Here is a 25374-nt window from a genome sequence, read left to right as displayed (position 1 = left end):
GGGGAGGGGGCTTCGGGGGAGGCCCCTGTTCTCCACTTTTTTGTGTGTGTGCATGTAGTTGGATTTAGAATTAGAAGGAGTGCTTGATCTTTATATATTGCAATCCTCAGCGTGCGCAGTGACAGCATGAGCCCGAAGAGAAAGCCGTGGCCCCATGTGGTGTGAAAAAAAGGAACAGCAGTTTAAGTGCTTGGAAAGTTGAAAGAGAACTAACCTCCTTGTTCTGGTCGGCAAGGAAAGGGGCCGCTTTGTGCCGCGGTGCCGAAGCAGAGCATATGTGCCTCCCTTGGACAAAAAGCCTCTCGAGCGGGAGCCGGGCGCATCGGGAGCGAGGGCCGGCTCTCGGGAAGCGGCGAGCGGATAATAACCACCTAAGTGGGGAATTCTGCGCGCCGTCCTCGCCGTTCGACTCCACGCGCGTCGCGGCCCCGGCGAAGCGCCTGCCGTACAGCTGAAATGGGCCATTAGCTACCGGGGAAAATTGTCTCTGCTACTTTCAGCAGATGGAGCAAATATTTTACGAAGCAATTTTACATACAAAAAGCATTTGTGCTACTTGGTAACGATGGCTGTTTTACATGATGTTACCTTCGATCAGGATATGCTTTTCCAGCTTCAGGGAGGACAAAATTGGCACTTTTTAATTTTAAAATCTGCAGCTCACAATTAAATGCTTGGTCTTTAAATGAGTTTTCAAACTTTAAGTAGGTAGGGCAGTCAGTGCCCCATTTTCAATGCCCCATTTTCAAAAGCATTTCCATGTTTTAAACCTTTCAGACTGCCCTTCAGTGGGGCAGACTGTGGTTCTGACTAGCGTGTACCTGTCTGAATTGGGAAAAATATCAACAGTTCAATTTGCCAAGTAGGAGATAATGAAAATGATGCTGTTCTTGGGCTTTCCTGGCGGTGCCACATTCGCTCGTGGTGCTAGGACAGAAGAGCAAGGAGGGCTGGACCAGGACATGTCCAGGCAGCTGGACTGAGTTATCAAAGCTGCACTGCTGGCAGTGTAAGGGGTAATATACTGCATAACTGGTACGTGTAAGGGGTAATATACTGCATAACTGGTATAAATTGCTGTAGCTTCGCTGACTTCAGAGGCAATGCAGCAGTTTATACTGCTGAGGATCCATCTGCTGATTTTTTTTTCTTTGACCCACTCAGTTTTATTTATTTAGAGTTACTTTCTTCACTATTTGCTTGCAAGGTCTAAATTTCCTTTCAATCTTATTTTTTTTTTTTTTTTTTTTTTTTTTTTTTTTTTTTTTTTTTTTAGCTAAAAAGCTTCAGGTCTCTCTCATGCATTCTGCTCTACAGCCTCTTGCTGTCCCCAGGTCTTTCTGTGGATTTGTAATTCTTTTTTCTCTTCATATACCTGTCTTCTGAACGGGCTTTTCTGTGCACTGGTCTTTCTCAAGTGCATCTCCCCATTCCTTCAACATATTCCACGGTCAGTCCTTTTCTGCTGTTGTTTTAAGACAGCCTTCATAAATTCAGCTCGCAGCAGGGTGCGAAATTATTTTATATCGAAGGATGGAAAGGAATATATTCCTCATGCTTGTTCATCATATGTTATTAAAAAAAAAAAAAGTGAAAAACAGGTTTGGATAGATTTACACATCTCTGCATCCTTTAGCAATAATATTTGGCCTGAAAGTTCTGCTCATGTTGAGCCTGATTCTGAATTGTTTTGGGCCACATCAAGAGATGAAACATGGATGAGCTCTGCTGGAGATACTGTCCAATTTAAATGGAATTAGTCCTCCAGAGCAGTCATCCTTTTTAAAAGGCTTGATTTCATCAGTGAATGTTAGATCTGGGCTTGAATTTGCCTACTAAAACTCCCTTACAATCAGGATTATTGCCTTTTTAGAGCTTACAATTAAAAAAAAAAAAAAAGCCTTCAACTTGAATTCCAGGTGCTGATCCTTAAAAAGTGGTTACCTGACTCCCTTCCATGAACAACTTGATTATCTAGGTGTTAGCTGGTAAAAGCATGTTTGATCTCACAAGGAGATTTTCCCAAGTTTCTTGAACTTATTTTTTTAAGCCACTGTCATGTTCCTGCAGGTCCTGGGTCTTGTGCATGCCCCCTTCGCAGCCAGCGAGCACTGGGAGGGCTTCAAAGCACAAGATGCTCCTGTGCTCCATGCACCCACGTTGCCTTCAGAGGTGACCTGAGTTTTTCCTGAATTCGAGTCCCCTTCAGCTGCTTTTTGACCTTATTTGAGGAAGCAGAACTGGGCACTTGAGGAACTACCCCAAGTCTTGCCTGTCTCATGCCCTTCATCGGGACAGACACCGGTGACAAATGATGGCACTGCGAGCGCGGAGGACCCGAACAGGCACCCAGGGTTTGACCAGGACCTTGTAGACAGGGTCCAATCACCTCCTTTATTTGCAGGGAGATAACATGTATTCCAAAGAAAGCAAACAAAAAAGGAATTGTCCTGGCTGCCCTCATGTGTCTCAGAATTATTGCAATGGAAAATAGTGGCCCAGATCATATGCCTGTAACTTAATTTTTAACTATACAGGCTTGGTCAAAGCCCTCTCAAATGCCTGCACACATCCATCTGGGATTATTGTGTTTTCCCCCAGTAATTTATCAAGCGCTTTCAGGGAGCCGTGCCCATTCTGCTCTGTTTTCCTATTTTGTTTCAAATCGCAGAGCGCCGCTCCGGCCCCGGCTCCGTGTGCCCGAGAGGTGCAACCTGCTGCTGCAGGTCAGCGCCTCCCCAGCACTGCTCAGGAGCAGCCCCTCTCCCCAAAGCTGCCCCTGTCCTCACTGCACGGCCACCTGCCTCATCCTGGGACTTCTTGCCTTAATATTTCAAAGCAAACGCAGACAAGGCCAAGGGATATTTGCTCACTCTTGTGTCGTTTCAGCGAGCTGAACTCTCCCAAATTCCCCGCTACCGTCTCTGCTAAAGGCAGACTAGCAGTGTAAGACTTGAATCTGGAGAGGTTCTGAACTTGGATCTCACTTTTGATGTGGTCCTTTCTTTTTGCTAAAAGGCTCTGCTGCTTAGTATATTGATATACTGACTACAAATAGATTTTCAGAATATTAAAAATATATATATAAAAAATAAATATTTAAAGTTAATACACTCTTAGGGTATGTTGGGACCCACATGACTTGGATCACCATCATATCTAAATGCCTCAATATTTTAATGCTGTTTACTCTCAATTCCATGTGTAGTAGTGCACTGTGCTTGTCTCCCTTCCATGGCTTCATAGCTTGAGGCATGAACCTAGTCATCTTCCCAAAATTTCCTGGGAAGCAGCATCCAGGAATAAGATACATCTATATGCCACTTGGATTCCCTAATCATTCTTCTGCCTCCTTCTCCTCGTTTTGGTAGGTAAATCACAGAATAAGTTGATTTTGAATTCATATTTTTGGGTATATCACATCATGAGAAAACCTCTCCAAATTCACCGCCCTGGAAAAAACTGTTTGCTTTTCTATTCATAGATGTTAGCCAAAAGGTTTTATCCTGTTCCTCCAGAGCTAAAGATAATGCCATTGTGGCTTAGGATATTGCCAGGATCCCAGGATGGCCGGTCATCTTCCGAAGCACGGGAAGCTGGAGAGGGAGGATCTACAGCAGCAGCAAAGAGACCCAGGGGAAGGCAGGGAATGCTTATGAAGCAGCAAGAAAAGGAGCCTGAAGCAATCGAGTCAGGGTCCTTGCACTTTATATGCTCCTGTGCTTCTGGGACTGTTTTCAACAGTAAAAGCAATGCAGTTAGTTGCTGTATTTAATGGGGTGGTTTTGTGTGTGTGATAATATAGTAAAGAATTTAAAACCGGGGATAAGCTAGTTCGTATCCTGTAATACAATAAATCAAATTCTACCAAAGATTAGCAACGCAAATTCATGTAGGAATTTATTATAAAGACAGGGGAGTGTAATAAGGGTATTCCCTATGTGATAAGCCCCCTTGGTAGTTTCTGGCCTGAAATTTGTTGTAACTACAGGGTGAATTTTGATTGGGTTTATATAATAGCTTATACATAAAGAGAGTCAGTAAAACTGTTTCTGGCATATATGCCTACTCCAATAAGCTCAGTTTCAAAATAAAAACAAGTTATTGACTGCTGATATTGATCACTGAGCAGCTGCCAAGTGCTTAGCATTTTCAGTTGTCACATCAAATTACTGTTATCAATTATGATAAAGTAGATGCTGTATTGAAAGGTGGGAAATCATCTTTCAGAGAAAGACAGTTTTCAATAGGAAGGAAGAGTAGTAAGTAGAAAAATTTAAAAAAGGCTTCCTGACTGTGGGTAAACAGTAACCACATTCTCTCTTTTTTTTTTCCCTTTTTCCTTTTTTTTTTTTTTTTTTTTTTTTTTTTTGCCTGTTGGAGGCCTGGTTTTTAATCACCCCACAAGCAGTTTTCATTTCTGTAGTAAAATTGCTTGTGGTTCTATTTAATTTGTTTCTGCAGGAGCCAGCTTTGGTGAAGATCTCCCAGGAGCTGCCGGGCCTTTTAGCACAGCACGTACAGCCAGTCAATGAGAAACGATTCCCTACATGGGAAAAATTCCTCCAAACATTTCTTAGTCAAGGTAAATAAGACTGCAAAGTCGCTGTTAAATGTTAAAAGGAGTAATTATACCATATTGTATACCATATTCTTGTTAATCTTGGGCCCATTTAAATATTTATCTCCTTTTATTTCTCCCCTTATGCTTCAAATGTTCATTTAAGAATGAATTATAGGCAACTCTTCTATCATTCATGTGTCCTACCCAAGCATTTAACCCATATTAATCCTGGATTACCTTTCCCACATGATTGTCAGTCAATAAACATTAACTCCTTAGTGGCAGGGTGCTATGTGGGAGGTTGTCACATTTGAGGAAGGACTTCATTAGGGAAGGTGCTAATAGAGCTTGCACATATTTCCATTTTTGTTAAGGATTGGTGAGGAAACATCCATGAGACCTTGGTTTGCCTCCTGTGGTAGTGAGCCCTGCACTTTTCATGCTATATATGTGCATTGTATAGAGTCAGCTGTGCTCATAACCCTTGAGCAAACGAGCTTGGGTGAAAGCTGAGCTTTCTGCTTGGGTTTTGCCTCCCAGGTAGGTGGTGTGGCAAGCCTGGGTCAGCAAAGCCATGCCTTATTGTACTGCACAGAATCCGGGCACGGTATTATATATATATATATATAACTTGTAGTTAGGCCATTGCGGGGCTGTTTCTTGCCCTCCAAGCTAAAGGAATATGAGCAAGTTGCAACCTGCAAGTTCGGTGGTTTTGCTCGCGCGGTGCTGAGCCCTCACCGGGGCTTCCAGCAGTAACTCAGGGCACCTTTGGATCAGGGCTGGCCCCTGTCCAACCGGCTCTGCTCGGAAGCGTGTCCGTGTTTGGCCGTACAAGGCAGCACAGATAAGTGTTGTCTAATTGCTACATATCAGTGTATCTGTGAGTGGCTTTGCATAGAAATGTTAGAATCCTATATTAGGATGCCAAGTTTTAGGCCAAAAAGATGCGGTATTTGTGCTTGGGTAGTACATTTCTCTGGTAATCTGCCTGGCAGTTGTATTCTTTCATATTATGTAAAATAGATATAGGCATTTCATAGATTTCTATCTGTTGAACTGACAAAGGCAATTCAAAAAATTGAAAGTGTTTTTGGAAAAAACAATGCCAGTTAACATATATCATACCAATTTTCATTATCTTCTAGCTCATCCTAACTAAATGCATTACAACATTATATGCAGTGGAAAGACAGTCCCAGAATGCCAAATAGTCTCCTCTCTGTGATTTCCTATGGGCAACTATGCTAACAGTTGTCAGCTTTTCTGACCTTCCCATGTGCATACCATTTTCCTCACAGGGATGTGAAATAGCTCCAGTTTAGAACAGCTTTCAGAAGCCGCCAGCTGAACTGTGCAGTGCTGCAGTGGTGGAGATACCACCTTCCTCTTCCAAGAGATTCACAGGGTCTAGCTTTGCTGCTCACATTACATTTATTTGCTTGCTGCATCTCCATAGCAGTGTCTGCAGTGGCTGAGCACAGGAGGAGCTGAGAGGTTCACTTTGAAGAGCTTCACAGGTGCATTTTATTGCTAACTTAACCACTCCTTCATTTCTTACTAGGTGGTGTGATAGAAGCCTTCCCGCTCTCTGAAAATGTCACCAACCTTACAGTGGATATGCTGATAGAGCCAACAGGCAACATAAAAATAGTGTCATCTGGAGACCAGCTCCATGCTGATGGTCCTCTGCGCTCATCTGGCACTACCATTCCACAATGTTCTGTGGATCCAGCAGTTCTTAGTTCGCTGTGCTTGAAAATTGGAGAGACTTGTAAATCCAAAGGGGTGCTCGGTTACTTTTCGGTTGACTTTGTGACTTTCATCCATCCACAAACACTGGAGCAGCAGGTGAGTGGGGTAGGTATGTCACTTCATATTGTCCCCCTAAGATCAAGAACCCTCTGTGCTCTTCTGTGACACCAACAGATAATGGGGAAAAAATTTTGCCCTTCTGAACAAACTTCTAAGCAGTGCAGCATGTGGGGATGTCCATGTGGTAGGCATACTGTTATTATAACAGCATCATAAAACTTAGACCTGAGGAATCTTTCTCATTGGCCTGAAGAGTAGGAACTCAGCAGTGCCTGTAGGGTTTCTTTCAAAGCTGAGTAAAAGAAAAAAAATATTTTCATTTTCAAATGACTTTCCTTTGCCTAAAATAAGTGCACTCTGCAATAATGTGGTAATTACAGAGGATAGTTTCATGGCTAAGACCACAGAGAGGATTTTAGTTTCAAAATGTTGACAGTTATGACTCTCTTGTATTTTGCTCTGCAAGAAATAATTGTATGGATTATAGTACTATTTTTAGAAACTAGTTTCTCACTAAGAATGCAGGTATTGTGTGAGATTGAAGCCCAGGAACAGAGGATATGGATAGTTAAAATGTGCTCCTCCAACATGTGCAGCTTAAACTGCCTCTCACACAAGTGTTCCTGTGGGATTCCCTCCGTGGCAGCTTGTTCCTGTGAGCCCTCCAGCCGGGCTGCCTGGGCATCCGTTGGATCTCGGGAAGCTCCGCAGCTCTCTGCATCCAAAAATGCACGATACAGCATTTTAATTTATGATTCTCCAAGGTTAAGGCTTTGCATTACCTGCAAGGGCACATGCCACTAGGAAGCCCATGTAGTGTCTGGGGTGCTGGAGCACCCTGTGACCTCCATCAGGCAGGAATAACTAAGCAGGACAGCAGGAGCCAAATAAACACTTTCCCAGGCATCCTGCCCAGGAGAGGCTTTTGCAGAGATGAGTAATGGGACCTTTTTGAAAGGTAAAATCAGAACCACTCAAGTGACCCTGGACCTCCCTGCCTACAAGTCTATCAACAAAACCTCATAGTCAGCTGTATCAGGACTTCTGACAACGGAGGTGGTGTGATAAATCAGGACAGCAGCAGGGCATCAACTGAGGATCTGCTGCTGCCTGTGAGCGATGGCAAGAAAGCAGAGGGGCTGTGGCCACTGCTCCTTCTCACCAGTAGCTGAGTTTTCAGATCTGTAATGCACGCTCCTGTCAGTGCCAAAGAACGAGCAGGGAAGAGGATGGATCGAAAGAAGCAGTGTAATGAGAGCTGTAGTTGCAGGTGGGTTACCCTCATTCCCTCATTAAAGTCTATCTTGGAGGTGAAGTTGTATTAATAGGCGGTAAAGTTGCTGTGTATGTGCCCAAAATAAATCCTAGCATTCATTTCATTCCGTTCATTAGTGTCTCTCGTAGGCGTCACAATAGATGGGTCTCATTCCATTAGCAATCTGCAACATGCTTTCCAGCTAAATCTTACTCCACGTTTTTGTCCTTTACTTCCTGGCATGAATGTTAATGATCAGTCTGGATCGCAGCTTATAACAAAATATTCATCTTGCATTCCTCTCTTCTTGAGTAATATGGCACTTGTTTTATAACATCAGATATCCTTGTTACAATGTGATCTGCTAAATTTTTCCATGAGTCAGACGCAGCAGAAAGCAAATGCAGAGTATCCCTGAATACTATATTATGTGTAAAAAACATTTTCATGAGCTGTACGATCGGTTAAACCAGGTTTCCTATAGATTTGTCTTGAAGTTAAGTTACTCTGTGTTCTGCAGCTGAACTCATCCTGCAGCCTCTTCCATCATAGAGTCACTGGTGACTCCCTTTCCTCTTTCCAACTGCCTTATTTTAGGAATCTTGTGTGCATTTAATATGTTTGTCATTTTACCTTCTTGCCAAATTTTGTTGGTATTGGCCAATGGGGTTGAATATTATGATAGTTATGCAAACCTAAAGCGTAAGGCCAGACTGAGAAAGGAAATCTCATTTCAGCTTCCAGTGTTCGGACAGTGACGTTGTGTTTGTAGACTAAAGAAAATAAAATAATTTTTGAACAAAGTAAAATCCTTACTGTTGGTGATGGCTGCTGTTTGTGAGCTTACTGAGTGCAACCACGTGCATTCAGAATTAGCATTTGCATGCAGATAATTCAAAATCTCAGCACCAAGTTTCAGTTGTTCTTGACTTTCCAGCGTGCCTCTGTCTTCTGGCTCTTCGGACATTGACTCTGCAGTCACTTGGGTGTCTGAGTGAGTCTGTTGTCTTCCACACTCTTCAGTTAGAACCCTCAGGGTTTAAGAAGTGCAGCTGTAAATGGAAATAGATCTGTTTGCTCAGCTAAGCTCAGCAGCATGGCTGGAGTTTTCCGGGCTGGTATGGATCTACGCACGCAAAGCCATTTCCAGGGCTCTTTCTCGTAGGCATCTCTGAAAGTCACAGCTTGAACGGTGTGAGAAAAGGCTTTGAGTACAGGGCTTGTGTTTGGAGTTGGCATATGGTATCTATTGGCAAAGCCAGGCTCTTTGGCAGTGCTATGATAATTATATTCCATTTTAAGCACAGGGAAAGCTTAAACCAAGCTTTTGGTGACTGATAGGCTACGGTGACCGTGGCGAACCGGAGAATGAGAACTCATTAACACCAAAACGTGGATTGCAATTGCATCTCCCTCCCTCGATGTGTTTACACAGGAGTTGCAGTTAGAACTGAGGATAAGCCGTACTGGATAACTTCCATGTAAAGTTGCTTTAAAAGATTAAGATTTGACATTCTCCTCAGCTCCAGAAGTCAGTGGGAATTTTGCCCGTTGTTCAGTGGAGCTGGGAGTTCACTCAAACACAGAAATGCTTCCTTGGTTATTAAGGTTGGGACATTTCCTGGCATAAACAAGGACATAGTAAATCAGTCAAGGTGCCATGTGGTTTCTTACTGCTTCTGTCCATTCTCTCTTGGTTTTATTTCCTTGTTTTCAGTTGATTCTACCTTAATATTTCCTGCATTTTTTAGCGTACCACAATTTTAACAGTATTTAAACCCTGTGTTTTTTTTTTCTTTTGAATTTAACTAGATATTGAGCCAATTAATGATGCCATCTGTCTTGCGAGAGAGATTATACAAAAGATTGTGCTTCTGAAAGCCTATTTTTTGGCAAACAAGAAATGCTATTAGGTTCTCCAAACATTCACTCACTGATTTCAGAAGTGCCCATTTTAATGCAGTAGCTGAAAGGCTGAGATAAGTTTCCTGGAAGTAGAGTATACTTAGGCATCCTTTCAAAGCTGTATTTTGCAGAAAATATCAACTAAAAATACCATATTTTCAGTAAAGCTAAAATTAAATATATCATTGAACATCTGTTACCAGTGCAGCGAAAGAGTATTTAAATACTTCAGAAACCATGAAACCTTCATGCAGTTACATGCTACATAAATACAACCTTTTTAAAAAATGTGAGGGGTCAAATAAGTGAAATAATCCGCTTTTGCAGACTGAACAGTTCTGTGCTGCAATATGTGTCATCACAGGTGCTTACCCTGAGTATTCATTCAAAGAGGAGCAGAGGGCAGATATGCATGGGGCTTTTTACCCAGAAAATCTTTAAAAATCTTTAAACATCAAATTAAAATTGATATTAACAAGGATGTACTGCTTATATGTATAAGGTTGTTACTGCTATGAAGTATTTTCTCCCAGCTCTCGTGCTCTGCTGCTCCTCTCAGTGTAATAGTGCCCAAGCTCTGCGATTTCCTGCCTCAGAAAAGGCAGATGGAGCCCTGCCATTTCCAATATTATTAAAAATAATAATAATAAAAAAAAGAGGAGTGGAAAAATTAAGTGCACAACTTAGATCACTCCTGATTTCCACTCGGTTTTCCAAGCCTGGTCTTTACGAGCAAGGCCTTGACCCTTCTGACTAGAGCCTTGCACCCTATTGACTGGATGCTTCTCAGATCCCAGCTTGTCAAGTAGTTGCACTTAAATAAGGCCATTTAATTGAGTAGGACTCTTTGAATGTATAAACTTATTTACTTCCATAGATTTGTGGATAGATAATTTGGAGAAGCGGGGCCCTAAGTCACCTTTTTCATTGGCCTGATAGATTACACGTCCCCTCACCTTTCACAGCAACAGGGAGAAAAGCCTAGATAAAGTTGAATACCTCTTTACATACCTTGCAGAATAAAAAAGAATTACAGGGAGGACAAAGCAGAAGTGGCCCTATCAAAATTGTATGAAAAAACTCCACCTTTGCAGGGCAGGAATCAGGAAATTCAGGAAAATCAGGAGGTTTTTTCGTGCAGAGCCACTAGGTGGCAGCCGGGCAAGAGCCTCTCCATGCTGGAATGATCAATTCCTCTGCGAATTTGAAAAGTAATAAAAGAAGCTCCCTTCCCAAACCCGGGTTGCATTAATATTTTACTAATTGACGTTTTTACAGTGCCATTCAACTGCTTCTTTAAAAATAGCAGGTGTGCTCTTTACAATAATGTAGACATCAATACTAGATGCAGATAAAACAATTAAACGGCAGCAAGAAAAGCTATAATTTAGTAACTGTTTAAGAATTTATGTTTCCTTCTCTTCTCAAGTTTATGCTTTAAAGCCGAAGCATGTTTATGGTAGCTGTAAAGAATTACACTATAATTGTGGCTTTATTCACTTGGGATGTCCTTATCATGAGGCGCAGGCCCTTAAGCTGCGGTGCCCGAGGAGACTCTCCCGGCAGCCTTTGGCAGCCTGGGTCAGAATTCCAGGCTCCTTTGTATTTCCTTGGGCAAAGAGGCAGGAAGTCTGCTGGGATGTATTTCTGACTGCTGTTGTCCAGTGCAGGGATTCTGAAAATCCCAATCTGTGCTTTTCTTAGCTTAATCTAAAGTGCGTGAAGTTGCGAATGCCTGAACTCGTCACGACAGCCCAATACTCAAAACTGGCTCTTCGTTTGTAACCATAAGGTGGTCTAAAAATCCATATCCGATTATCTTTGAACTTTCCCTTGTCTGGAAAATCCGGTGTTGGTTCTAGACTTCAAATGAGCTCTGCTCCCGTTTCATTGCTGAACACAAATGCTCCGCTTCTATGTGTGGAAATTCGATTTATGGGGGAGAATATTTCTGGTGATATTTAGATTGTGAGAGTCCTGAAATCCCAAGTTAAATGTGCTCGTGTCCCATTAATTTGCCATGCAATTCAGTTGGGACGTGACGTTAAGCGCATAGGGGCCCTTATTGTATATCCTAAGAAACTGAGGCTGGACTTGCCCGTGTTGGTTAATTCGTGTGACTGTCTCGGTCTTTTGTCTTTATTTAAAGGTGACCTTTGCACAGACCTTCTTCCACGAGCCCCTGCTCTACTGCAGGAGACACCAACTCAGCTGGTTATTAACCAACCGCCCGACCTCCGCACACTTTGCTTTGTAAACTATGGAAATATATTCATGCAAGAAACCACCCCCACACGCACGGCTGAGGTTTTCAAGGCATTTAGCAGCTTTGACGCCCCTTTGCTGTTACTTCAAAGCTAACGAGCAGGTTCTGGTGCCGCTTTAGCAGCGCAGGGAGCGCAGGCGGGTCCATGGGCCTCGCATGCTGCAGGAGGACGTCTCAGCTCCCAGGCCTGGGCCTGGTCAGGTAACTCAACATGATTGCACTGGACCTGAGGAATGTTTCCGTGTGTTGTAGTGGAGGAACAGCTACAGCTCTGCGTGCTGCGGCGACCTCAACAGCCTCTAACCCACTGCAGTAGATTGGCCTTCTGCGCTAGGCACTGCTGAAAACTTCTCCAGATTTATTCTTCACTATTTTTTCAGGCTGATGCTGTGTATTTTTCCTTAGAGCTCATGCAGTTCTGGTCTTACTTCCCCCTCCTTGACCTTTCTTGTATTCCTTTCAACTGTTTCTGCATTTCCCTGCTTTCCAGGCACTAACAGGGGGAACCTGCGCTGCCTCTTTCTCCTAGTTGCATGCGATGATGGCAAGAAGGATGAGTGCCCTTTTATTTGCCATATTATGCCTAGACTCAATGACCTGGAAGGTCTTTTCCAATGATTCTGTGATTCTACATTCAATCTAATGCTTCAAAATGTGGAGGTAACCAATGAACCCAGGGGAGAACCAGCTCCGTGCAGGTCTCCTTCACCCTCACAAGCCCACCAGCTTGCAGAGTTTTCATCAGGCCACTGCTGGTTTCACTGACACTGTCCCACTGCCCACGCAGTCACCAAGTGGCCCCTGCCCTTGGGGTGCATTTGCCTGCAGAACTGGAAGGAGCAGCAGAGCTCAGTGACACGTCACACACAGCAGGGAGTGGAAGAGACAGCAATAGGTGGATCTAAACCACATCCCAGCGTTGGTTAGAGACATGAGATGGGTAGATCCACCCTGAAAACACAGGGTGCAGATGCGCCCTGCTCCACACTCTTGCTCTGTTCTTAGATGTGTGTCTCAGTGCGTGTTCCTCTCCCATACCTAGCCATACTCGTTTAGCTCTGCATACTCGTTTAGCTCTGCGTGCACAGGAGCACTCTCAAACCAGTAGAAAACCCTGTGTTCTTGGCATGAACTTGGTGGCTTCCTCACAGAAAATGAGGAGTTATCAGCGCTGGAGTTCACCTCATTAGAATTCTTCAGACACATATACGAAGGATTCTGGTGCTTTTTCGTTGTTTATTACAATTAATTTTAGGTCATTACACTCAAGGGACACCTGCTAACTTCAATATGGTCAACATGTGCTTAGTCTAATTTAATGAGCTCCCCCTTTCCATTTGGGAATATATATTGATATATTATTGGTGAAAGGTGCCAGACTGATAGAGGTAGCAAACAGATGTCCCCTGCCTGCTTCCAGAACCCCGGGAGCAGCCGTGGTCTTCCCAGCGCTCCGGCAGCGGGGCCTGGGCACGCTCAGCTGTCAGCCCTGCTTTGAGACGTCCAGAAACGCCACCTCTTCATAACTGCTGTGGTTTTGAAAGGGCACCTGGAGCCTTTAGGAACTGCTGTGGCACTTCCAAGTCTGTTGAAGAAGTCTGATAGTTACTAATGGTCTGGCCTGAATTTGAACTGGTAAAAAAGGGGGCAAATGTATTCTCAATCCCGTGAAAATGAAGCTGGCCCCGCGGGCTGCCTTGCATCTCCCCTGGCTCTCTACAAGAGCAGTGCTGGATTCCCAGGGCAAAAGGGAATCCCCTGCCCATGCAGAGCTGCCCTTTGAGGCCACCTCCTCCTCCTTTCCCCCACGTTGGGGATGTTCTGGGTTGGAAGGAGGGCGGAAAGGGACGTGGCTCCGGAGTCACATCCCGTCCCGATGCCGCGCCAGCAGAACAGTCCTCGGGGTGATCCCAGCTGGCACGCGGTAATGACCATTTGGCTGCTCCCCTCGCGGTCAGGGTGGCTCAGCCTCAGGCCGCGCATTAACGGAGGTGGAGAGGTGGCCTGCAGCCACACTCGCCTTCCTCCCCTGCGCTCCCTGCTGCGGAGCCAGCCCTGAATCAAAATAAATACCTAAAAATGTGCTGGGTACCTGGTGGCTCTCGTCCCCACATCTGAAATGTAAATACAAGGGCCCTTGTGTGTAGTTCAGTTGTAGTCCCCAACAAAGTAGGGTTTGTTGAATAACTTGTCCCATGTTCTGTACCTCTCCTCTCAGTCTCTGCCACAGTGTAAGAAATTTGACTTGTGCTCATGGCTCTTTGGCTTTGCCAGGCTGCATTTTTCATGCTTTGCTGCTAAATGTCCAGCTCCTTCCTCACACACTGCCAGGACAGGGGCCTCGTGCTCACGCGCAGCCTAGATGCTCTGGGGTCACAGCGATGCCTTTGCTGAGCCCCTCTGCCCTTTTCCACCTGGCCCTTTACGGTTCTACCTGTGTTCACCCATCAGCAAAACCCGCAGAAAGGCCAGGATGGACTTGGGTTAGTGCAAAGCAGATGCAGCATCAGAGTCCGGGCTGAGAGCTGCCCCTTCGTGTTGTCTGAGCTCCCGAGCAGTCCCTGGGTATCCAACGCGTCGGATCTTCCCAGTGAACTTCAGTTTTCAGCAGTCACGTAACCTGCTCGTCTATGTGGGGGGCAAAGCCCTAACTGAGATTCCAGGGTCCAGCTCAAGATTCCAGGCACGCTGGGTGTTGCTGTTTTAGTAATATTTACAGAAACAAATGTAATGCTTTTACAGCATATATTGTTTATCATTACTGGGAAGCTCATTGGAAAGGTTAGTGCAGACTGAAAAAGCACAAGTGCATGTGGAAGTTCCTTCCTGTCTTGCAGAAGTGATGCTGTTGGATAAATTATTGAAGAAAATTAAGCACTGTAATTGGAGAAAGTTCCCCTATTCCTAAGGAAAGGCAGCCATTAGCATCAGATTTGCATTTTATACCGTGCGGCAGGAAATGTTTAAGTTGACAAATAGGATATTTAATACAGCAACAGATACTTGGCAGTTAGTTATTAACAACTGTTACTGATGTGATTTATTCCCCATTATAAAAAGGGCATTACTACGTGAATATGATGCAGAAATTAACTCCAGTTTACCGAGAGGCCTTGACTGCCTGACCTCTTAATATCCTTATAATGACTCCATTTACTATTCAAAGGCTTATTCAAGTCATTCACTGCTGGATTTGTTTTAAAGGGGTCCACTGTAGGGCAGATAGTTTGTGCGCTAACGTTTCCCAGCGACACAAGCATTTTTTAAATTGGAAAAACTCACGGGTAAAATAGCGCTCAGGGGGCAGCGACAACCCATGGAACCTCCTCCCGCTGCACCCTGGATGTGTGCGGATGGGATGGGAGAAGTGGGCAGCCCGGTGCTGGGGCTGAGCTGTTGGGTTTGCATTAGCAAATGCTGCTTCTTCCCCAGCCAGGGTTCGCTGTGTCGCTCCGTGCCGGCCTGCAGGATGCTCCCAGGGGCAAGTAACGTAGACGGGCAACAGTATCTAGCTCAAATGCAGCCTCTACACAGCATTTGCACGTGGGAGGACCCTACCCCATGCCTGAGTTGCCCAGCTGTAAAATAACCCCGTGCCCCTGCATAAAAAGCGGTTTCCCCATGTGGCTGAACGGCCCGCGGGCCCCTGCAGCGCCCTGGTGCTCGCGAGCAGCTCCGTGCGCGACGGCTCCGTGCGCAGGAACGGGGCACGTTCTGCCAGCAGCCGCAATCCCGCAATCCCGGCCCCTCCGGGAACTGCCCGCATCCAAAGCTGAAGGAGCCGCCCAGGGCCGCAGCGTGGCGGGAGCGGAGCGCGGCGCCGACCATGGAGCACCGGCACGACCATTTCAAAATGGAGATTCCACAACTGAGCGCTCATGGTTTAGATTTGCCTTCTGGACCTTCCTTTTTCCATGGATTTGTAACTCAAGTTGACTTTATTTAACTATTCTCCAGCTGGAAAATCCAGGGGTGGTATTTAGTATTTATATAGCTAGTGTGACCCGGGCTTTATGCTTTTCAATCTCATCTATCCACTTTCTTTAATTCTTACTAAAATCTGTGTAGTAAAGGTAACTGTTTTTTCCTTAGCCTTTGTTTTCTTTGGTAGATTATCTTGGAACGTTACCTAAGTTTTGATTGTCACAATCTAGAAATTGTTTATCATTGCCGGTGGTCTTCCAGTACAAGAAAATCATAATCATATATACCAACATATATGAAATGGTCCTTTAATGATCTTTTAATTTCACCATTCTCTTTTTTTCTTTTTTTTTTAATGTTCCTGTTTGTGTTTTGAATAGGTGTGGGCAACAGACCTTGACCTTTGCTATAGTGACCAGCTGGCCTTGACGCAGCTCATGTTGTATGTGACAGATGGAAACCTGGATTGTCGCTCTGGCCTCTTTCAAGTGTCACTTGGTTCACAGAAAACAAAAAGCCGTCGTATTAAGCATGGAGAGACGCAGACTGTAAGCAACGATTTGTTTACAAATGAAATTATTAATGCAGATTATCCAAAAGTTAAAATCTAATCACTGGTCTTGGCCTGCATACCAGAGCTGCTACTATTAGATTTTAGGAGCGTGTTAAACTAAATGAGACACCATCACCTTAGAAATTAAATATTTTAGGTGTTTGTGGATACCTGATTATTTAGCCTCTCTATTCAATAATATTGATTTATGGTAGCAAATAATGTATAAGCATTCTGAGTAGCTTTCCTGTTGTAAGAGACGTGGTGATTTCTGTGCTGCAAGACCACGGCAGGAGGCCAGAGCACTGCCCTGACAACAGGAGCACCCAAAAGGCGTCGAGCAAAACCGGAGCCTCCAGCTCCCGAGCCCTGCTCTGGGCTTGGAAATCAGGACACTGAAGTTCTACCCAGCTCTATAATTTCATGCACGAAACTGAGAGGGAGAAAGTCAGGGATATTTCCACCAAAGGATCTGCACACCTCTGTATGTGACAGGTCTCATTGAGTTAAACCCAAATCTTCCTCCTCAGAAGAGTCAGCTCTGTGCAGCCCGGAGGTGCCCAGTTCCTCGGTACTGGCCATGGACACAGGCATCTGAGCAAGGAGGGCTCCAGGCTCCCCAGCCAGTGAGTTTGCTAACGGGGACATAAAGTCAGGCTCCCTCTTGCTGTCTCGGCTCCAGAGTTGGGATTCCAGCAGGAATGCAGTGCAGAGCCGGGTAGCAAAGCCCTGGAGAGGAGACGAGCTCAAACCAGCCCCGACCCTTCCCCATCTCATTATTTTCTGTTGCCACCTTGGATTTATCTGCCTTGTGGTGCCTCCTGGTGAATTTGGGAGCTCTGTGGCTGTTGTAGGACACCCATTTGTTCTCCCCCTGGGAACTCTAAAGTGGGGTTTGTGATAGTGCCGCACGGGCTGCTGTGATTTAAGTAAGATGCTATTTGTATATTGTTTTGGAATCTCTCTGTAAAAGCCCCATCCCAGAAGCATGGTGAGCTTGTAGTGATTATTGCTTATTATGCTGATTTATTATACTAGATCAATCTTAATGCATGACTTAGTAGGGCTTATCCATCTTGAGATTTTCCTCTAAAAAGGAGGAAAGTCTGCAGTCCTCTAGAAAAGTCAGAGAACATGAAAAAAAATACATATATAATGTGCATATACAAATATATATATAAAATACAGATGCTATTTTACACATTTTGACAGCAGATTCACAACCCCCTTTTGTTCCTAAGCAGAGGAGGAATGTTAGACCATTCCAAAAATGTCAGAGCGCTGTAATTTAGAGGTTAATGAGCTCCTGATCTATTGTTCTTGTCAAGCAACCACTTTTGGTTGGAGAGAAGTAAATTAGATATGATTGGTCCCAGTAGTACAAGTTTTAGAAATGAAAAGTAATCAAGTAGCAACTTTTTTTAATTAAAATTCTGTCAGAATTAACACAAATTGTCACTCTATTTTTCTTCTTTGGGTATTTCTGAGGCTCATATCTCCTTAAGAGTTAACTACAAAAAGTATTCTTGCTGAAAATATCCCTGAAAAAAAACAAACAAAATGAGAGACAAATGTTTTTACAGCACATGATCTGTAATGAATGATTAAGTAAAACACTTTGTGTAAAATTATGATGTTAATAATGATTCTGTCCCTTTTAATTTATTATATATTCTCAGTCCTAGTAGGCTTGATTTTGATAAAATGCAGCAGCAACTGAGTTTGTAAGATGATTTTATTTTTAGAAATCCTTCTTTGAAAGAACAAATTTCCTAGATAGTGCTGCTACTGTAATTATGTACAAAACCAATCACTCATTATAGTTAGGATACATTATCTTCTAGACAGATGAGGCTAAATAAGCAGCACATTAATAATTCATCGTGCAGTTCATTATGCATGTGTATGCATGCTTTGTAGCTGAAATAAGCACCTCATCAACCTGATGCCAACCCTTAAACAATAGTTCTGTGTTATTGCAGCCACATTCAAGTTTACGCTTGTTAAACTGCTACTTGGATTATTTTATCAAGCATTCATTTATTTGTGGTCCCCTACTGCAGAGAACAGATTTTGGAAGCTCCTTTTTTAAGTTAATGACTTGAGCAATGGGTGTTATTAATTCTCAGAATATTATAAACATGATTAATTTTCAGGCAGAGATGTATTATATAAGGATTTCAGCTATGTCAACTTAAATGAGTCAATGTCAAAACAAATATTATTTTAGAAAAAAAAAATACTGTAAATTACATGCTTCAACGTGCACTATCCCCATTCCTGAACAAACAGCCCGGGCTCACGCAGTATCCCAGGAAAGCCTTGCTGGAGGAGAGCGGCTCTTTTCAGCCCTACCCAGCTCAACAGTTTGGTTTTTGTCCCAGGCAGGTAGAGTTTAATCTCGGATGTGGCGGTGGCTTCGTCCCAGGTGTCACCAGGCCCCTCTCCCAAGGGCAGGTTTCCCGGGGCTGCTCCATGTGACCCGTTTGCTCCTGTGGCCGGTGTCGCTGCCGCTCGCGTCCCCGCTGCCTGCTCTCCTATAAACACAACCCGTAGTCACTTTAAGTTAATTAAGAGCAATATTTAAGGTTTTTGACAGTTAGTGTTAATTACTTTTCGACAATTCTGACATTGTAATAATGAAGAAGTTAGAATTAATATTTCCTTGGCGTTAATTGTGCAGCCCTTGTCACGTGTGACTGGTCTGGGAGCGGTTGTACCCTTGGGGCTGCTCTCCCAGGGTGAGCAGCAGGGATCCCCTGGGGATTCGGACCACAATCAGGCTTCAGGTGGAGCAAAACTGCGAGAATCGTGGATTAGAAACTCCCTGGAATCGCTGGGCTGGGGGTCCTTGAAGTCCTCCTGGAAAACTATGCACACTAATGCAGGAGATGCATCCGGAGGCTTGGCGAAATAGAAAACAGAGTAAAAAAAAACAAAAGCTGTTTGTGTAAATAGCAAATGATGGGTGTAAGGTGGTGTGGAAACGCAGCCTCCTGTGCTGTTCTGTGCAGCTTTCTGCGGGACGCAGGCGCTGCGCGGTGGCGAGCAGCCAGCTGAGGCACTCCAACCTCTCCATGATCTACTACAACGTCCTCCTGCAGATGTGCAAAGCTCATGGTGTTGGATTTGACCTCCAGGTAAAAAAAAGGGGAAGATTAGAAAATGTGATACTCACTCCGCATAATTTCTGTATGTAAATTCTAACGTGGTGAAACCATTTAGCACAGAGTAAAGTTTAAGTGTTCTGTTTAGCATAGTATAATGTTTTAGTGTTCTGCTGTATTGGCTGAAGAACACGGCAAGGTGTTTGCTCTGGAGCTGTATTGAAGAGGACTTGGAAGGAAAATAAGTGCTGCAAATCAGAAATAGTTTTATTTTATTTTGCTAATTCACGAACTCTAAATTGCATAGAGGTCTTCAATTAATTCCATAAATATAGGATTATGGATTATTATGGATTATTAAAAAGGATTGTGGGTGCCAGCCGGGGCTGAGCTTGAGCTCAGAGCCAGGCCAGCACGGGGTGTCCGTGACCATAACGTGGCCAGCGCAGCCGTCTCTCTAGGCACAGTGTGGATACACCTGGAGAGATCCTGGAGTCGGGGAACGGAAAGAGGAACAAAGAAATGAGAAAGCAGTTCTTGCTCAAACAGGGAGTGTTTGAGGCTTATGAACAGAACTGTTAAATATATATATATATATATATATATATATATATATGAGACCACCTCTTACTATGCTGGAACATGGTATTTGGTACTGAATAGACTCTGACATGCATGTATTTACATAAAATCAATGTATTGTATTCTCTACAATAAATTAATTAGAGCAATAATCTACTTACAGTGAGCAATAATCTATTGCATACAATTCAAAACTAGCCTTACTTATATATGATTCTGTACTTACTGTCCCTGTAAAATGTATTAGTATTCACTATTACAATTATCAGTAAAAAAATAAAATAACTCTGTTTTTCAATTTAACAGGAGAAACAGGGAACAGTTTTGATCCTGTATGAAGATGAGAAGCGCCACAAGCTGGGCATGATGTGAGTTTGCACCGCGGGGTGCGGGGTTGGGCGGGCAGGGACGGCACCGGGGTCCCACCAGGGCCTTGCAGAGAGCAAACAGGGGGTCAGGTCCAGCCACCCGCGACCCAAAGACCCTGGGGACCTCTCCTGAGATTTAGTCTTTTGAAAAACTTTCAGGAGGCTTTTGAGCACTTTGGTTAAAAAAACAACAAAAAAGGTACAGGAATCCACTTAGATTAAAGTCTGTCTGCACTGAGGACTAACGACATCCTGCAATTAGCTGCAGAGGAGCGAGATTCAGTGTCAATAGCAATCTAGCTGAGCGAGCACAAAGATTAGCGTGGGCTGCTTTTCTCTGCTTCTTGGGGGGATAAATTAAGGGCTAAGTAGAGCACCAAATCAGAAGAGCCAAGACAGAAAATGATCGATACAGAGGAACAGCTGCAAATATTTCCAGCTGTCCTGTTAGTAAGAGGGAAACTAAGGAAAGGGAATTGTTTGTCTGCTACTCAATTGTATGAAAATCAGAAGCAGAGATGGTGCTCGAAAGGGAGCATTTAATACCCCTTTATATTATTCTCCACAAGGTGACCAAGGTCAGAAGGAGCAGCAGATTTGATACTTCAGTGGTAGTTTAGACAAATTAATCTCTCCTAAGAAGACTGAGAAAGCCTAATCTGCACAAACCTACTAAACACTGGCTGAAAACCTCCCCTCAGAAAATTCACAGAGTTTGCTGCCAAAAGAGGGTGTATTGAGAGAGGGTCTGAAATTGTCCGCTCGCAGGCTGCAGCTGTTCCCTTGGAGATGCTGTTTCACAAGGAAACAGCTGGCTAGTTTGCTGGGTGTGACTGCAGGTATTTTGGAGAGCAGGAATAGAATTGAAAATTGATCCTGTCAAATAGGAGGAATAATCTGGAAAACACAGTCATGCTCAACTGCCACAAGATGCGAGGAATGACACTTGGGTAGTAGGAGCGAAGATGAAAAACAATGGTCAAGACTGCAGAAAAAGTGTCCGTGAGTCACAGCGCTTCATGAGCTGAGCAGGCGTCAGCAGGGTCATGGTCCTGTGGAAAGTGTAAGGACTGTCCTGTGGGTGAAAACACGCAGCACGCCAGGCTCTGGAAGGGATCCCTACGTTCTGCTCTGGGGCCTTGGTTGAAGAACTGTTGTTTGGGGCACAGAAAAGCTACAAACCAATTGAGAAGGTCCAAGGGAGGAAATAAGAATATTTACAGATCTAGAAAACGGGGCTTACATAGAAAGACTTAATGAGAAAAAGGAGACAGAGGGGGAGATCTGCTAAGAGTCTTAAACACGTTAAAAGATCCTTCAGGAAGGAGAGGAAAAATATGTTCTCCGTGTTTTGGTGGTAGAAGAAATGGACTTCACTTGCACCAAGAAAAGAATCAGGCTTAACATAGGAAAATTTTCTGACAGAAAGTGACACGTTAAATAGATTGTTTGGTGAGGTTGTCATTGACAGTGTTTAGTAACAGATTAAACATCAGTCAAGACGGATGCAAGTAGCATTGATCCTGCCCCAGCGCGGGGAAGGAGCTGAATGACCCTGCAGGCCGTCTGCAGCTCCGGGCCCCGTCCGTGCCGGGCGCTATCCCAGTGCCCCGGGTTGCTGTGCAGCTCCCGTGTCCCTGTGCTGTCCCTATACGCCCGCCTGCAGTCACAGTGGAGGCAGCTCACATGGATAAAATCACTGAAAAGAAGGGAAATACCTAGAGTGGCCATTTTAGAAATGATTTAAGTTTCTGGAAGTGTTCCACGAGCAGCCGAGCTTCCTAACGGAGAGTTAAACGTTGGCATTTGCACCGGGGCTGGAAGCAGAGCCCCTTCATTTGCACCGGAGCTGGAAGCAGAGCCCCTTCCCTCCTCAGCCCGTCCCTCCTGCAGGCTCCGCTCCGCTCACACCCTGCTCACGCCACAGCTCCGCAGGGAGGTTTCCCTTTATCGGGTTAGTTTTCTGCAAGGTCAGAGCAGAGTCAGCTCGCAGAGGGTGCGGAGGGAGCACGAGAAGTGCCCGGGGAAGGGGCGGATGGACGGGGAGCCTGGGGAGAGGAGGATCCGTGCCCAGCGCCGGGGATCTGCGGCACCGCCCCAGCCCTGCCTTGGGGTGCACTCCAGCTGCCAGCCAAGGATCCTGGAGACGGGGAGTCTTCCGAGATATCCCACCTTGCCCGTTTCTTTTTGGAAGGGCACGTGAGGAGCTGCTCCCTCGTAACTAGCACCCTGGCTCCGGGCTGCGCCTGCTCTCACCAGCTCTGGTTGTGGAGCGGGCGGGTGCATAATAATACAGTCCTGCAGCATTGTAATATACCTGCCAGAGAGAAATTATTATCTGTCGTTCACACATTCTGATCCCAGGTTTGTCCTCTCTCACATTCTATGCAATTTCATTATTTCAATTTGAAAACGTTTTCAAGGATATAACAATTTGATCGAGGTTATAAAATCACGGAAATAGCTAAAACATCTAAAGTCACGGAAACAGCTAAAACATCTCTATGGATTAGCATGCGTTTTACTACATTGCAGATGGACTCGTTGCCAGTTCTAGTCGGTGAATGAGGTCCGTGCTTCCTCAGTGCAGTATTCGATTCCCTGAGACAATCTGTGTTGTCCGTCTGCACCAGTGAGAACTAAAGCCTCAACAGGCCAAGTTGATCCTTTTCAGGAAGCCACAACAACCTAAGAAACGCGGATGCTGCTGCAATTGCTCTGCATTGGATCTGTTTTTTCAGGGCATGCAGGCAGAGGCAACAGTTTTTCTAAACTAATTTAGACGTTTGAAGTGTTCTAATGTCGCTGTCCTGATTCAGTGGTAACCTGGAGCCTACTGCTTGCTTCGGCTAAGTTGATTAATAAAAATTATTTATTACACAAATCCTTTCTGTTGACAACTTAAAATGGAGCCTCATCTTTCATATCTCCCGGAAGATTGCCACCTTGTGAGATTGAAAATCCTCATTAAATTCCATCAGCAGACAGGCACAAATGAGAGGGCGATTGTTTTTAAGCATGTGAAGGGAATCGTTGGTAAACTCATTTGTTTGGATATCATTAACAGAACAATCGGAGAGGATCTCCAGGGGGTCCTCATGACCTTTGCTCGCAATCTCTTCATCATTCATCAAGAAATATCAGCACCTAATATGCAAGGCGAGACCAATTTTAAGGTGAGGTGTTAATTAACTAACGATCCTGGTTAATTTCTGTACAAGGGCTGAAAATACCTCATGCTGTATCATAAACAAGTGCTAAACCATCCCTTTTTGTTGTTAGCAGTATGTATTTTACAGTGTCTAGGTCAATATAGTAAGTCTCCCGTGAACCCGTTAGTTAAATTTAATAGTTTGAAACTTTTTCTTTGAAAATAGATATACTTCAGCTTGAAATTACTTGTAAACGAAGTCTCCAAAGCTTCTGATTTTCCCTTGCAAGTAGCAAAGGAGCTCTTGGCGCTGCCTTAGAAAATTCTATCCTGTTTTGTTTGTAAAGGGACATGATCAAGACGGAAATGTTAAATTAGAAACACACATCTTGTTTTGTAATAACTCCGCAGGTGAGCACCCCTGATTTCTTTCAGGCAGGCAGCCGCTGAGTACTCGGGGTGCTGGTGTCACCTCCTCAAGCCGCTGTCCGTTTCACGAGTCGATTTTGTTCCCTTTTGCTCTCGAATCTGCCCGCACTCCCGTCCGCGGTGCCGCTCTGGGACTGTCCCCCCGGAACACGTCCCTTTACTCGAGCCCTTTTGCGACACTGGCAAAAAGAAGAGCTCGTAAAGCAGTGATGAGCCCAACGCGGGCCCTGGAACAGGCCCGCGCTGTAACGGTTCTGTTTGATCGCAGAGAACGGCTCAACTTCCCCAGGGAGGGGGTTGCAATATTGTTAGCCCCTTAGAAAAAGTTTCTGCCATCTTGACCCTCAGTATTTTGTTGCAAGTGAAGGGAAACACTGCTGCAGATTTGTATCTTCAGTGACATAACACAATTTAAATCTGGTTCTTTTCAGTGTTAGCTACGACTGTAATTTCCTCTGCTAAGCAGAGTGTGAAATGGCAGTTTTAGAAAACAAAAATTCAAGATATTATAGGATAGATATGCAATTTTTTTGTATTATTTGATTTGAGAGAGTGAAAAGCAACCACTGAAGAAAACTCTGTACGAGATATCTTCTTCATAGTGAGTTAACAATTACATACGTGAAATACAGCACCTGCTAGTTAATTAGCAATACAAACTGCACCAGGTTGTATATTTTAGGTACCTGAGGTTTGTGTGTACTCAGTAATTGCCCCGTCCGTCCTGCAGTACTAGTGGGTTTAGCTGGTGCATCCTGGCTGCTGAATCCTGGTTTACCCTGGGAGAAGGGAGCGGGCAGCTGTGCGTTCTGGCTGCTCGATTTCGTTATAATGCCCATTAAATAACCTGCATTCCTTGAATCTGTTGCAGATGGCAATTCGAGATATTGAAGCAATTCTAGGGATTACAGCAGAAAACAAACTGAAATTGGAAGAAGAGCAACCTTCTGAAGCAGATGCTCTGAAAGAATAGTTAACAGAAAACATTTAAGTGCCATATTCTTTATGCTGCTGGAAACAAACTCTCATCTGTAAGAACAGGCTTGGTTTTCCTTTGTGCTGTGAATTAATATGAACCGAGAGAGGATACATCAATGATATTTGAGTTTAATTTTTAGTAGAACAACCCTTGTTCCCAAGAAGAATCTAGTGAAAAGCAGAGGGTCATAATAAATATGGCCTCTAAGACAGAAGAGACCATCTGCTTTGACCTGCAAAGCAGAGACCACCTAATTTTACCTGCGGTTCCTCCACAAACCCATAACATGAAACTGAGCTCGTCAGAGCTACCTAAAGATGGGTGAGGAACAAACCACCCCATCCCAGTTAATTTTCCTGCTGGTTAATTATCCCTGCTGTTAAAGCAGTGCCTTAAAGACAGTCCACATTTGTTTGCCTTCAGCTTCCAGCAGCAGGTTCTTGGCGTGGCCCCGTCTGGGAGCCGGGAGGACTGTT

At 44.3% G+C, this 25374-nt stretch overlaps 1 protein-coding gene across 1 annotated transcript in view; it reads left to right on the top strand.

Annotated features, from left to right (window-relative positions):
• Window positions 1-25001, top strand: part of IQCH (IQ motif containing H) — a 61663-nt gene extending 36662 nt beyond the window's left edge. Inside the window, exons 15-21 of the mRNA XM_088520802.1 lie at window positions 4465-4585; window positions 6129-6415; window positions 16110-16277; window positions 19297-19422; window positions 20278-20339; window positions 23407-23515; window positions 24791-25001. Coding sequence (XP_088376928.1) covers window positions 4465-4585; window positions 6129-6415; window positions 16110-16277; window positions 19297-19422; window positions 20278-20339; window positions 23407-23515; window positions 24791-24892 — 975 coding nt within the window. The 3' untranslated portion in view covers window positions 24893-25001. The remainder of the gene's footprint in view (window positions 1-4464; window positions 4586-6128; window positions 6416-16109; window positions 16278-19296; window positions 19423-20277; window positions 20340-23406; window positions 23516-24790) is intronic.
• The last annotated feature ends 373 nt before the right edge of the window (window positions 25002-25374 follow it).

Source organism: Tinamus guttatus, unplaced genomic scaffold (assembly GCF_059628265.1).
Source record: "Tinamus guttatus ecotype Peru unplaced genomic scaffold, ASM5962826v1 Tinamus_guttatus_pri_ptg000004l, whole genome shotgun sequence".
Classification (NCBI taxonomy): domain Eukaryota; kingdom Metazoa; phylum Chordata; class Aves; order Tinamiformes; family Tinamidae; genus Tinamus; species Tinamus guttatus.
Note: the sequence above shows the minus strand (reverse complement) of the source record. Positions and strands in the feature narration are given on the sequence as shown.